Source organism: Pagrus pagrus, assembly GCF_965226575.1.
Source record: "Pagrus pagrus genome assembly, chromosome: 3".
Lineage (NCBI taxonomy): Eukaryota > Metazoa > Chordata > Actinopteri > Spariformes > Sparidae > Pagrus > Pagrus pagrus.
In genome coordinates this window covers 2,482,175-2,495,991 of record NC_140187.1, presented here as the reverse complement: position 1 = coordinate 2,495,991, position 13,817 = coordinate 2,482,175, and the positions used below count along the sequence as shown (strand labels likewise).

The following is a 13,817-nucleotide window of genomic DNA, read 5'->3' as shown; positions in this document are numbered from 1 at the left end:
GAGCAGATTGTGTACATACAGTATGTACAGGTGTAATAAAGAGAATAAACTGTGAGGGATGAAGACACTAAGATATAAACAGTGTTGTAGGTGAAGCCTAAGTCTGACGCTCTTATCAATCTCCCTCGTGTCCACATCCAAAGAATCCACAGAGACTCGTAGGTAAACTTGAAATCCTTACTTCCAATAAATGCAGGAAAAATACAAAAAATGAATTGTCACAAAATTAAATACAAATCGCGTGATGAGAGAAAGTACTGGAGAGTGAGTGAGAGAGAGAGAGAGGTCAAAAAACTATATGGCTCCACTCCCCGCTTGTCCTGACTGACCACAAATTCACATTACCTGCAAAACACTGGCGAGAGAGTGACCCATTAAAGGTGCAGTCTGCACAAAACCAAAATACATCCGTCCACTAGAAAGTACCACAAATAAACTATAAAGGGTAATTTTAGCTATCCACAAATATTGAAATTACCCAAACATGTACTTATTGCCTCTCTATAAACAAACCGTATGTAAAACTGCAAATAGTGTAAATATTTTTATCCTTATTCCTTCTCATGAACTTAAATTATTCTGTCAACAAGAAAACTGCATTTAGGCTCCTACAAGTGTGAACACATGCAGCAGTACAGAAGGCAAAATATACAATGCAGGTATCAGAGCAAAGTAACGTCAGTGAGACGTTATATAGAGAATAAACAGCTGGAGGTTTGATATGAACACAGTGTTCACACTATAGATCACATATATACAGTTCAGTAGTATAAATATGTTGATGTATAGATTGTAATTTAATACAGTCCTCTCTCTGACAGTCACACTCATTTTTTTGACAATGCAGTAACACAAACACAAACAGAGAAGCAACTTTCAGCTCACGTTATTCACCTGAGTCTGATCGCAGGTTTATTCATCCAAACAGACAGAAAACTTAACTGTACATCAGCCTCAAGATGAGCTGTTTCTTGCCGTTGTTTTGTTTATTAGTTTGGGTCTATTATTTTGTCTAGTCCGCCGGGCAAGTGAGCCGGTAACGGGCAAAAAGAACTGGGTATTGCCCTTGGGCGGACTAGTTTCTTTTTTCTTTTTGTTTGTTTGTTTGTTTGTTTATTTGTTTGTTTTCTGCGGCAAACCCCCACTTGATCACAGTCCAGGGTGTAAAGTTTAAACAGTTTTATTACAGGGTGCTGCTTGACAGGTTATAGGCCCACTTGTATCTCCTCAGTTTACGTCATCAATATCACTAGCAAGGCCAGGATTACGTTGTACAAACCACTCGTGACACTGCAAAAGGTTTACACACTTGGTGAACTTACGCGCTTAAGGTTTGCACACAACTCAATTTCACTGCAAACATTTTAACCACATCACACCTTATGCCTGCCTTGATGGCTTGACTGAAACTTCAACCTGAGACTGTGAACAAGTGGGGGTTTGCCGCAGAAAACAAACAAACAAACAAACAAACAAACACACAAACAAACAAACAAAAAGAAAAAAGAAACTAGTCCGCCCAAGGGCAACACCCAGTTCTTTTTGCCCGTTACCGGCTCACTTGCCCGGCGGACTAGACAAAATAATTGACCCAAACTAATAAACAAAACAACGGCAAGAAACATCTAATAGGCCGCCGATTCTCTGCAGAGACACAAATACAAACCTTCAATACTTTATCACGTCCATAAAAATATTTAAGAGTTTACAGCATATCACAACTTTAAAATACCTGGTCTGCCGAATTGTGCCCGTTCACCGGCTACCAGCTACTCACAACCCCAGCGGGCAACAAGTCTGAAAAATATAAAAAAAAACAGTTCATATCAAACAATAATATAATGATATAAACCCTCAAATCAGGGTCTCAGCCTACCAGTTTTTCCTGGTTTCCCTGCATGCCCGCCTGCCTCACTCCTCCGGCCGGAACCAACAAACAAAACTCTTGTTCCCTCTACAGGTAGGCTTATTTCTACCCGCCCCTTAACTTCCTGCACCTCCCCTTCCCCACTCGGTGCCACCTGCCACATGTGAAATAAAACCAAAGTGAGGAGCCATCGTGAGACTGTTTTTATAGCCTATTTCATTTTCAGCCGATTTAAATTAAATAAAATAGCCTAAAATAAAATAAAATAAAACATTGAACAACATTCAACCACTTCCTCAGAGGCTAATATAAAAGAAAGTGATGTTAAATTCAAAATGAAAAGACGACCGCATCTAAAACTCTGTCAGTGATAACCTCCTCTGAGTTTGTTGAACCTCCTTTCTGGAAGAGCCCCCAGGACGACACCTGTGCCTCTGTTGCGTGTGTTAAAAGTCGTAGCCTTTGTTGTGTGTGCGTGTCTATGAGGCACTAGAGAACCGATACTCCCTGTTAGGCTGTTTGTTGTAGGAGTGCTGTTTTGACTGGTGGATTTGAGTTAAACTGAGAGACTTGGTTTTCCTTTTCTTTTGTGTGTGGCTTTTGCTAACTGTTGTAGCTCGCCTCTTGCGGCTCCCTTTTGTTTTGTTTTGTTTTGTTTTGTTAAATTGAGCTCAACAGCACTCCAGTCAGAGTTGACGTTGTTTGGATCATTTTGTTGCATATCATTCTCCGTGGCCGAATAAATAATTTTTTAAATTCCAACTACGTCTGGTTTTATGTTGCGCCTCCGTCCCTAGAAAGAGCTGGGTCGTAACAAGAAAGTACAGTGAACATATTTGAATTACAAAGTAAAAAAACAACCTGTGTGTTCAGCTGAGGAACAGGATAGTTTGGTGGTTAGTTGTGTCTTTGAATCCAGTCCAATAAATCAAGATGAATGAATAAAACTACAACTTCTCCTGGTGTTATAAAGCTGAAGAGTTTCCAGCTGAATACATTTTGTAAAATTCAAACACAAGGCTCAATAACAAAAACCTAATAAACTACACTGTAAGCTTAAATATACTTAAAATATGTCAGGACAAGCACGACACAACCAAAACTATTATGTCAGAGGAAACAGGTGTTGAGTTATTGTTGTGGTGTGTAAAGTTGTTATCTGACTTTGTTTCCTGATGACTCTGCATGTTAACATACTGAGTAACACATGTTTTTATCTTCCAGGTGTCAGACTGGTCGTGAAAGAAGGCAGTGATGCTGTTTTACCCTGTTCCCCCAGCACCAAGGAGGACATGACAGGAAAGGTCTTTGACTGGAAGAAAGACGGTCAGAAGGATGTGTTCATGTATGTTTCAGGCACCATCACAAGTGAAGATCAGCAGTTCAAAGGTCGAGTCTCACATTTTCAAGATCAACTGAAGAACGGCAACGCCTCCATAAAGATCATAAAAACAAAGATGGCCGACAGCGGGACCTACAGCTGCATTTTTCCAAATCTTCAGCCGAGACAAACATTCATCATTGAGCTTGTTGTTGGTGAGTGCTTTCCTTAAACAGTTAAAGATGTCCGCTCATTTACTGCTGCGACTGGTTCAAGAGTCCCAGATGGACTTTTGTTAAGTGGTCAGAAGACACATCTGGCAGGGCCTCGAGCCCACAGAGCTGCAGCCACATCTGGAGAGATGACCTCTGTATCAAACATGCCTGATATCAGAGACACACTGCAGATTATGTCTCTCTGCACAATGAAATTTCAGCCGTCTGTAGATGAAATATGACTTTTACACAGTATTACCTGTCTGTTTCAAAACAATCTAACATGTGTTTGTTTTGCCTTTCAGATCAAGTCTTAACCTCTTGGGGTTCATTTTGATTTTGTGCGTCTCTGCCTCTTAATATTTACTCATTTTAAACTGTATAATACAAAGACCACGAGGAGCTGATACATGTCCACTACATCACTGTAAAGCAAACACTCTGAGGTTTATCAGGTGTGTTGATCTTATTTAAAGCTCAGAGAGGGTTGAACTGGTAAATGATTAAACAGAGAAAAAGTAAAAGTTTTATTTTTTTTTGTTTGCTTCATTTCATTTTTTAAATTAAATTAATAAGTTATAATCTGGGCCATCAGGCTGAAATTCACAGGATCTCTCCCTCAACTTGTCTCAAATGTCTGAACCAAATTTTAGGCTGACAGACAGAAGAGGCTCTGAGATATTTTAGAAAGTGCAGTACAGATTATCTCCAGCAGATGTCCACAGAGCTCTCTAAAACTTCTCCAAAGTTACCAAATGATGATAATAAATCCCTTTAAGATGCTGAAAAATGTCCCTCAGTGTTAAAGTTGACGATAAAAAGATGTTGTGAGTGTTTAAATAAAGATTTACATATTTATTATCATTGAATCATGTCTCCTTAAACATATCAATAAAGTTTCTCTGTTATGTGGGTGTCCCGCTACCACAGGAAGTCCGACAACACTCACTTCCATATATGGTCACACAGGTAATTTAATTGGCTGCTGACTCAGAGTGTTTTCACGGTGCTGACTTACCATTGGATGAGAGCAGCTGTCAATAACACACATGTGGCGCTCGCGTACAGATGCTGTCCATTGATTGGCTGATGGAGTTAAAAGCCCGTTAGGTTCGTCCCTTTAGGTCGTAGAAAGATGCTGATTGGTTGGTTTTGTTCCGGGGCGTTTACTGATTTCAGAGATACTGAACATCATTGGTCAAATCTTTTGTCGATACTTTAAATTGATTAAAATGAAGTTGTTTGGAAAGTTTGACGAGCGGCGCTAAAAATAAACGAGCGACGCAATCGACTTTTATTGTGGTGGTTTTAACTTCCGCTTCCGTTTAAACGCGCTGGATTTAATGGGTGGACTTTTGTCTTTAAAACGAGCCGCTGTTCGTCTATAAACGTCTGTTTTTACACCTATAAATACATTTTAACTGCGGCTACACAGGCTAGCTAGTAAGTAGCTAACTGTTTACTGCCGTAAAGTGAGACGCTGCTGTTGTGATGTCGTAAATCTTTATCTTAGGTTCCTAAATGTGTTGATAAAACGAACATGTCAGCTTTCAGATGAGGTGTAATATGTGTGTGTTGACTTCTGTCGTCAACATGATAATATGTTTTATGTTTGTTTATTAATTTTACACGTAAATATCGGGTCGCGTGCATCCTCCGCACCTTATAACATTAAGAGACAGAACAGGTGAAAACATCCCAGGTGAGTCTGATTGTGATGACGTCACTCTCCACCTCTGCAGGTGTTTCTGTGAATGTCTTCTCAGGCCTGTCAGTCTGAACACTAACGTCTGTGGGCCTGAACCTCTCTGTGTTGAACTGACTGGGATCACTCGTCACTTAAAGGTGGACACGTTTATTATATTATAGTTATACAACAACATCTTTTAAGTCCAAGAAGCCTGTGTGTTATTAAATCTAATGCTTTTATTCAGATGGTCTAATTACATGAAGAAGTAAAATAATTAATTACTGCGTTTCCCAAAAAGCCTCCATATAAAGTCTTTTTACTGACGTGACAGAATAATGTAATCTACTTTATTAATGTAGTTTAGTCCCAGGTTCATTCTGGGTTCATGAATTTTAACTTCATGTTTAATATTTATGTCACGATCCTTCTGAGTCCCAACATCACAATATTCCTTTTATTCTTTTTTTATCTCAGTAATGATGAAATAGTTTTGCTGTAAGCTGAAAGAAGCTCTTTCTGAAGCAGCAGTGACATTTGACGCCTCTGACATCATCAATATACTCGTCATCATCAAACTTCACCTGATATTCTTCACCTGACACGAGCTCTGACACAGCGGCAGCCATCATATGGTCTTTTTGAGGTTCCCTAACTCAGGACAACAACTCCTGCACACTGTTGACCTCAATCAGGAATTAATTTAATAATGTTTTGGTACAAAGAGCTTCATCAGGTTCCATCAGGGAAATGCTGAATGCTTCAATGTTGCCTTTTGTTTCCTCCTTTAGTGTAAAAATACACTGAACTAGGTTTGTCAGTATTATCCAGAAAATAAGTACAACTCATAATATTATTATTATAATCATTAAAATATGCTGTAGAACTCTTAACATGCCTTAAAACAGACTGGAATCACTTTTCCTTTTATTTTTGTTCAGAAAAAATATATTTATTGCATCACAGATATTTTAGTGTCACAGGAAAGATGCAGGCTCATCTTGTGACAATTCAAATTAAATCAGGAAATCAATATGACTGTACGTTATTGAGCTAGACATCTTCAAATAAATACATTTTATTTATATAACCCAAAATCACAATCACATCGCCTCAGTGGGCTTTAAAAACTGTACGGTGAACGGCATCCTCTGTCCTCAGACCCTCGATTCATGTGAGGAAAAACTTCACATATTGAGAAAAAAACCTTTTAACAAGATGTTAGAAACCTCAGGAGGAGCTACAGAGGAGGATCCTCTCTCAGGACAGACAGACATACATGTTTTTATAGCAAACCTCAATCAAAGTCTTCTGTCCTCCCGTCCCTTCACTGGACCAACCTTTAGGGAAGGAAAAGATCATTTAATGTAAAAACATTAAAGCGATGCACCAATCATACGTACGTAGAGTCAAATGTAAGTGCAGCTGGATCCTGTTAGAAACAGTTGTTTCTGTTGGAAAAATTCACGTCACAGAGTCAAACAAGCTTTGGAGCTTCAGCATCATCTGCTCATCTCTTGGTGCTTCTCAACTGTGTTGTTTGTGTAGATACTGAGAAGAGTTTCTAATATTCAGTCTGCCCTCGCTGACATTAAACACTCTCATGTTTAAATAAATGAAACAACCCAGTTAAATCTTTCACAACCTTCTCTTGGCAGAAGTTCAACTAACTTTCTGGTTAATTTTTCTTTCAGGCAGCATAATTAAAGTAGTTCTCACTAACATGTGACACATCAGGTGTGTTTACCTTTGAACACATGTTTTATATTTTATTACAATCTTTATAGTTCAGTTTAACAAGTTGACTGTATTTGTGTGTCTGCCTCAAACTGGAAACAGTTTAAAATGTTTGAAATATCGTCCCATAAAATGATGCTGGAGGCTTTTATTGTGTTTTTCTCTTCACACTGTAAACTGTATACAAGCAGAGTGTTGATGAACTAAATCCCAATGTTACATTAATGATGCTGAAACTGTCTCTTTATAATCTGTTGTTCATAATGTGTTCACAGGTGCAGCTCCAGAGCCAATTATCAAGACACTTAAACAAACAAATGACAGGGCGCTGCTGCAGTGTGAAGCTCACGGTGATCCACCTCTTACAGTAGAGTGGAAGGACAGTGATAATAACACTCTTCCTGCTGAGGAGCGAAAGGAGTCAAAACAAGGAAGATATTCAGACATCACTGTCAAGATTACTGTGACCAAGACTGACACCTATCGCTGTGTAGCTACGCAGGAGAATATCAGCCATCAGATTGCTGCTGAGACCTCTGTGTATATCCAAGGTGAGATTCTTCCTAGTTGTGATTTAATATGTAAATAATTTCAAATGTTTTAAACTGAGTGAAAAATTCCTTTATAGAAATGATGACGTCGGTTCATCAATCACCAGAGATTAGAGAGAGAATTAGACGAGTCTGCTGATTAATAACAGAACAAACTTGATGGTTAATTTTAAAACTGACACACACACACACACACACACACACACACACACACACACACACACACACACACACACAGACACACACACACACATGCTGATGGTTGTACACTGGGTGTTTGTGTTGAATAAACAAGTTTTCAGGATTAAATAGAGACAGAAAATAACTTTGTGTTCAGTCTGAATTCACCTTTTAGGAGCATGAACATCATTAATTATTGTCTTTGTGACGATGAACAACGTTTATTAATTATTTACACTATATGTGCTGTATGTGATTTTATATATAAATAGAGATTGAAGAGAGAATTAACTTTCATTAATTATTAACACTATATGTGCTGTATGTGATACGCAGTTAGATTCCCAGTATTACACTCACTCTCTTTACAGTAAATATGTTTCAGAGGAAACATCTGAGGACAGTTATGAAGCTCATTGAGAAGTTTTGTGCATCATGAATCTCATAGTATCAAACTGCAACACACAAAAATCTTTATTTTACTTTATATTCATCATAAAAGTGAAGTTTGAGTCAGAACAGTTGTGTTGGATTGCATCAGATCATTAATGTGTGCCTAATAAAGTGGCCACAGTGTGTTTGTTAGTCTGTGTGTAATTATACATGACTACAATATGAGCACATACACTTGATTCATGTGTTCATTTAGTTCATTAATCAGAGAAACTGTGTTCACTGAGAGAGAAACTCTTAGTCCTGAAACACATCTGAGCTCTGTCTCCTCGAGTCACACTGGTGCTGCTTCTGGTTCTGATGCCACAGGATCTTCATCACTAAATCTTTGTCTCAGTGACATAAAGAATGATGTTGGTACCAGCTCAGGTCCACTGAGGAGCTCAGACTGAAAGTGGTCCTGAACTCTGAGCCTCCTTTTCTGTGAAGTTTGTGGCTCATATATATATCACACACACACAATATCCATCATTAATGTGGATATAATGACTCAGTGGGTAAAGAAAGTATCAGAACAAGTAGATCAGTCTGGTGAGTTCAGAACATGACGTCACTTTACTGTAATGAGCCTTTAAAACCAGGAGCAGACAACAGTTATGATATATCACCATGTGAGAATATCAAATATCTAAGACAACATATAGTCTCATATCATGATAACAGTATATATTGTATATGTTGCTCAGCCCTGCTTTAGATTGTACAGGTGTTCCTATTAAAGTGGCCACACCCGAGCCCTGTTAACAGAAGGGGACAAGCTTTTAATGACCCTGTGTTTCACATTTCATAACACATTTTCTTTATTACTTTAATGTAAATAGACGACAAAGTTCACATGACGTCCTTTAATGTTTTTTTAAGCACAACAAATGTGTAAAAGTTCAGGAGCTGCTGTAAAGTCTTCACTGTTGATGTGTTTCTGTCCTGATGTGAGTCAGAAAAAGTGTTTCAGTTGTAAATAGTTGATTTTTAAAGAGAAGTTAGAGAAGTTGTACTCGTCTTGTTCTAACTAACGATGTAACGAGGTGTAATTAAGGCTTCTGTTTCTCTGTTCTTCATGTTTCTCTCCTTAAACACACTGTAATCCTCATGTACAAGCAGAGAAGTGATGAACAGGAAACATCACCACGTTCATTTATAATCCTGTAATTGTTCTTTATAACTGAGTCAGGTGAGATTCTGTTCTAGTCGTGCTGTTTCACAAACAGCTGGAGGAGTGAGTGCAGTCAGTAGTGTAGCAGTGGATGAGTGAAGATGTGCTGTGTGGATGTTGAGCTGTAAACACAAACCAAAGGAAACCAAAAGCCCCGACACAAAGATGTGTGAGCAGATGTTCTGAAGGATTTCTATACATGGAGCACATCAGGCCCAGGTGTGTCCCATGCTGCTGATGAAGCTCCCAACAGGTGTGCAGCCCTGGAGACAGAAAGCACAGCAGCAGCAGAGTGAAGCCGTCAGAGAGGCCGTCACTGTCAGCTCTGTTTAGATTAGAGAGATTAGAGAGAGACTTTATTAATCCCAATGACAAACTGCAGCGTTACAGCAGCCGAGTTACACATGAATCACACAACAAACAGCATGAAGACACTCAGACAGGAAGAGAAGAGTTTACTCACTGATGACTTTATTATTTTATTTCTCAACTACAAACTGAACTCACACTGAAAACTAGGAGCAAACTTTAACTCTGCATGTAATTATATTTTATGAGTTCAGATCAAAGTAACTAGTAACTTTATCTGTCTGATTAATGTAGTGGAGTAAAAAGTACAATATTACCTCTGAAATATAGTGAAGTAGAAGTATAAAGTTACATAAATCAGAGTACAATTATAAGCTCAGTACTTGAGTACTTGTACCCGTCTGTCTCTGAATGTTTGTTAATCTGAGTTGTTGTCAGAGACTCAAACAAAAGCTTTTAAACACTTAATGTTTCATATTTTAAAACACATTTTTTCTCTGACTTTAGTGAAATAAAAAATACATCAGACAACAAATCTCATGTGATGTCAAGTCAAGATCATTTTTAGTGAGTCGTGATCTTTTTTTATCAACTTAAAGCTTTTTAAAGTTAAAACAGTCGCGATCATCGACTGTATAAAATATAGTCGAAGCCTTCAGGTCTGAAAGTGCCTTAAACCTGCATTCTTTCTACCGACCAGCAGGGGGCGACTCCACTGGGTTCAGACAGGTGTGATTGTATGGAAGCTGCTTCTCACCTGGTTTATTCCCTCAGTAAACAGTCTCCTGATGAGTTCATGGTCTCAGTCTGTAGCTTCAAGTCTTCTTCAACTCAACATGATGTTCATTTAGTCAGTTATGGTCCCGTTGACAGTAAAACAGATGAAGAAGCAGGGTGTGATTTAGGGCCTGAAAACCTTCATTTATGCTGAAACCCATGTGCCTCTTAATGCTGAGATCATTCTTAGTGTTTTAATGTTTCAATCATTTTAAAAAGACTTTGTCGTCCTGGTTTTTACCTTCAATCATTAAATTGATCATTCAGAAACTGTATTTTGTGTTAACTCAGGTCGTCTCTGCCTCATATTTGATTCTGTTTGAACATCTGAAACAATTAAATGTGACAAATATACAAACATGGAATAAATCAGGAAGGAGTCAGATACTTCTTCATGACACTGAACATAAAGGCTGTGGAGCTGCAGGTTTTACTGGACAATGTAAACTTGTCATTATAAGCGTTGTGTTGCAGTGAAGGTCCAACATGACAAACAGCTTCCTGGTACTTTATTCATTAACTGCAGCAGAGTTGGTTAATTACAAGATGAATTCACTTAAAATCCAGCATTAAGTTTTGACTGAAAGTGAAAATAAGATGAAAACATCAGATGAACTGTAACACTGTGGTTTATACATCTGAGCAGGAGTCTTCCTCTTCTGTCTGAGCCTGAAACCAGGAGTGAAGAAATGTTCAGCACCTCCAACATTTACTGATGTTTGACTGTGACTGAGAATCAGAGTCTTCATGACACAGTTTGTCCACTAGAGGGCAGCACCAGGCTCATTTTACACTGTAAAAAGTCCCTCTCATTACAGAAAGTCGCATCTATTATTAATCACATCTAAAGGATCCTCATCAGGTTTTAAAATGTTTAAAATGTTTCAGACTGAGTGAAAACTTCAGTCTTCTACTGAGACTCAACTTCAATAATCTACAGACTGTGTGTTGATCTGCTCCCATCAGGCCCAATAACTGTGGAGCCGACCAGCACCAAGAAGCTCACAGTGATTTTAACCTTCATGTTTCTGGACAGTAGTCAGTGGTGGAAGAAGTACTCGGATACTTTACTGAAGTGAAAGTAGCAGAAACACAAAGTAAAAATACTCTGTTACAAGTAAAAGTCCACTTGAGTAAAAGTGTAAAAGTATCAGTAAAAGTGTTGTGAAGAAGTTTTATATTTTATCAGATGATCCTGTGTTTTTACTGTCAGATCAAAGTGATGAATGTAACTAAGTCCATTTATTTCTTCACTGCTGGGACCAGAACCAGAAGCAGCCTCTGAGCTGTGGAGCCCAGCAGGAGGAAACTGGACCTGAGATCAGAGCTAACATCACTGTTCCTGCTCACATTCATCCCAGTGGAGTTTTCATGTGAAACAAGTTCAGATTTCAGGAGCAGACTCACCTTTAGTTGTTCTGTGTGAGCTGTGAGGTCCAGTCTGCTGTTTATCATCTGCACTGACACTCTGACTGATGCACTCACTTTGTATCTGTTTCAGGGTCGTCTGCTGGGTGGATTGTTGCTGCAGTTCTTGGCCCTCTTCTTGTTGTTATCCTTCTAGTTGTGCTTCATTTCATGGGTTGCATCACATTCAATTGTAAGAAAGGTAAGATTAAATATTGTATCAACATTTCATGATGAACAGAAAACACAACTCATTCTTTATATGTATCTGATGCTCAGAGTCTTGACAGTTGTTTTATCCTCTCTGACATTAATTATTCTGTGTGTATTTACACTCAGAGTAGGATCAGGTCAGGTGGGACTTTCACTTTAACTTTGTTTTTGCTTCCTGCAGACAAGAAGAAGAGTGTTGGAGCAGAACTAACTCGACTGAATTCATCTAATCCATAAAAGTAACCAGCTCTACATGTGCTGTGAAGTTTTCTGCTGTGTGTGTTTCCACCATGCTGGATGATGGTGAGGACATTTTGTCTGGTCTTCTCTTATTTCAGATAATTTGAGGATTAAAACTTGTTTTTAAAGTTTAAATTAATTTTAGGTTCAGGGTTCAGGTTGTGTTGAGGCAGATAGTTGAGATGGAAGGCACTTTGACGATGTGCATGTATCTCATTAACACGACCTCAATCTTTCCCTGGACTAAAGCAACTGTTTTTATAAGACGACCTCATAATCTGAACCTTATCAGAAGTATTGAGAAGAGTATTATAACAGCATGTCTGCTCGATGACCTACAGAGCTAACTTACAGTTAATATTCAAAATATACACATATACAGTCCTCACCTTTATCTCACAGCAAATAGTGTCCAGGTCAAGTGTAGGACACAGAATCCTGTCATTAGGGACTTAATGAAACTAGAACAAGACCGTCCAAGTTTTATAAACATGTTCAGAGCCGAGGGGCTCGGACCAAAAAAGTACCGTCACACGTCGCTGGTTCGATCCCCGGCTCCTCCCGTCCACATGTGCAAGTGTCCTTGAGCAACAGGCTGAAGCCCAAACTGCTCCCGATGGTCAGACCAGCACCTTGTATGGTAGCTCACTGCCATCGGTGAGTGAGTGAGTGAGTGAGTGAGTGAGTGAATGGATGAATGAGGGCAGCAGTGCTGTATAAATGCCGTCTATTCACCAAATATTATCAGACTGCCTGTAGTGCTTAAAGCTCCTGACTGAGCTCCACATGTGCTTTAAAACCATCAGACTTCACTGAACTAAAGCCTGCTGTTAACACTGTCAGTCAGTGTGAACACTTTGCAGCTACAAGTAAATATAATGTGACTTTTATATTTGTTGGCATTATTTGGGACGAGCCTGTATTGGTTCTTTATTATGTTTCCAGGTGCTCAGGCAGTCTGTCAGGTCCAGTTACACACTGATGTTTCTGTTGTTCACTGATGATGCACTTGTAGTGTATCAGGTCACTTCAGGCAGCGCTTCATCATTTCTGTACAAACGTTTGAATAAAACATGAAAAATGTCAAAACTGTGTGTTGTGACTGTTTCTGATGTTTCTGTGTTCAAACTGTGATCAAAGAAATAAAAGTGATTTTAATTTCTGGGTGTGATTCTGAGATGATCTGTATTTTACAGCAGCTGTCAGGACACCAAAGAGACAACAGTGAAGTACAGACACCTGACAAATCTACTCAAGTACAGTAACAAAGTATTTGTACTTCGTTACTTCCCTCCTCTCAGTGGGCCAACACCCAGACAAAATGCGATGGCAGCTGCAGGCCTGGTGATGGCGCTTTTATTCTGAAAGGTTTGTACCGGAAGTGCCGCAGCTGCAGGCTGAGGAGCAGAAACAGGTTGTGATGAAGCAGTCAGGGTGTTGAGGAGTGTGTGAAGCTCCGTCACATAGAGACATCATCAGTGTGGTGAAGTCCTCAGAGGACATCGACAACTATGGAGCTTGTTCCTCTCGTGTGTCTCTGTCTGCTGAGCTGCTCTGGAGAAACGTCTGCTGCTGGAGACGGTAAGAAAACTGATCATCACTCACTGAGAGTTTTTACTTCTCACTTTATTTCATCTGAACAGCGGAACAATGTGGAAACATGCTGGATGTTCATCAGCTGCTTCCGGCTTTAGTGCGTACGAGACA

General features: G+C 39.1%; 2 protein-coding genes across 2 annotated transcripts in view; both read left to right on the top strand.

Annotated features, from left to right (window-relative positions):
- The window catches only part of LOC311254814 (butyrophilin-like protein 2), a gene marked incomplete at its 3' end in the record, with an annotated part of 69,786 nt that overhangs the window by 47,654 nt on the left and 8,315 nt on the right, over nt 1-13,817 (top strand). The window lies entirely within an intron of this gene.
- Nucleotides 2,975-13,266, top strand: LOC311254224 (coxsackievirus and adenovirus receptor-like; the record flags this gene model as incomplete). Its single annotated transcript, XM_084347864.1, has 5 exons — nt 2,975-2,990; nt 3,092-3,403; nt 7,103-7,378; nt 11,752-11,859; nt 12,052-13,266. 5 exons carry the CDS (start codon nt 2,975-2,977, stop codon nt 12,105-12,107), a joined length of 768 nt encoding a protein of 255 aa, XP_084203990.1. The 3' UTR covers nt 12,108-13,266.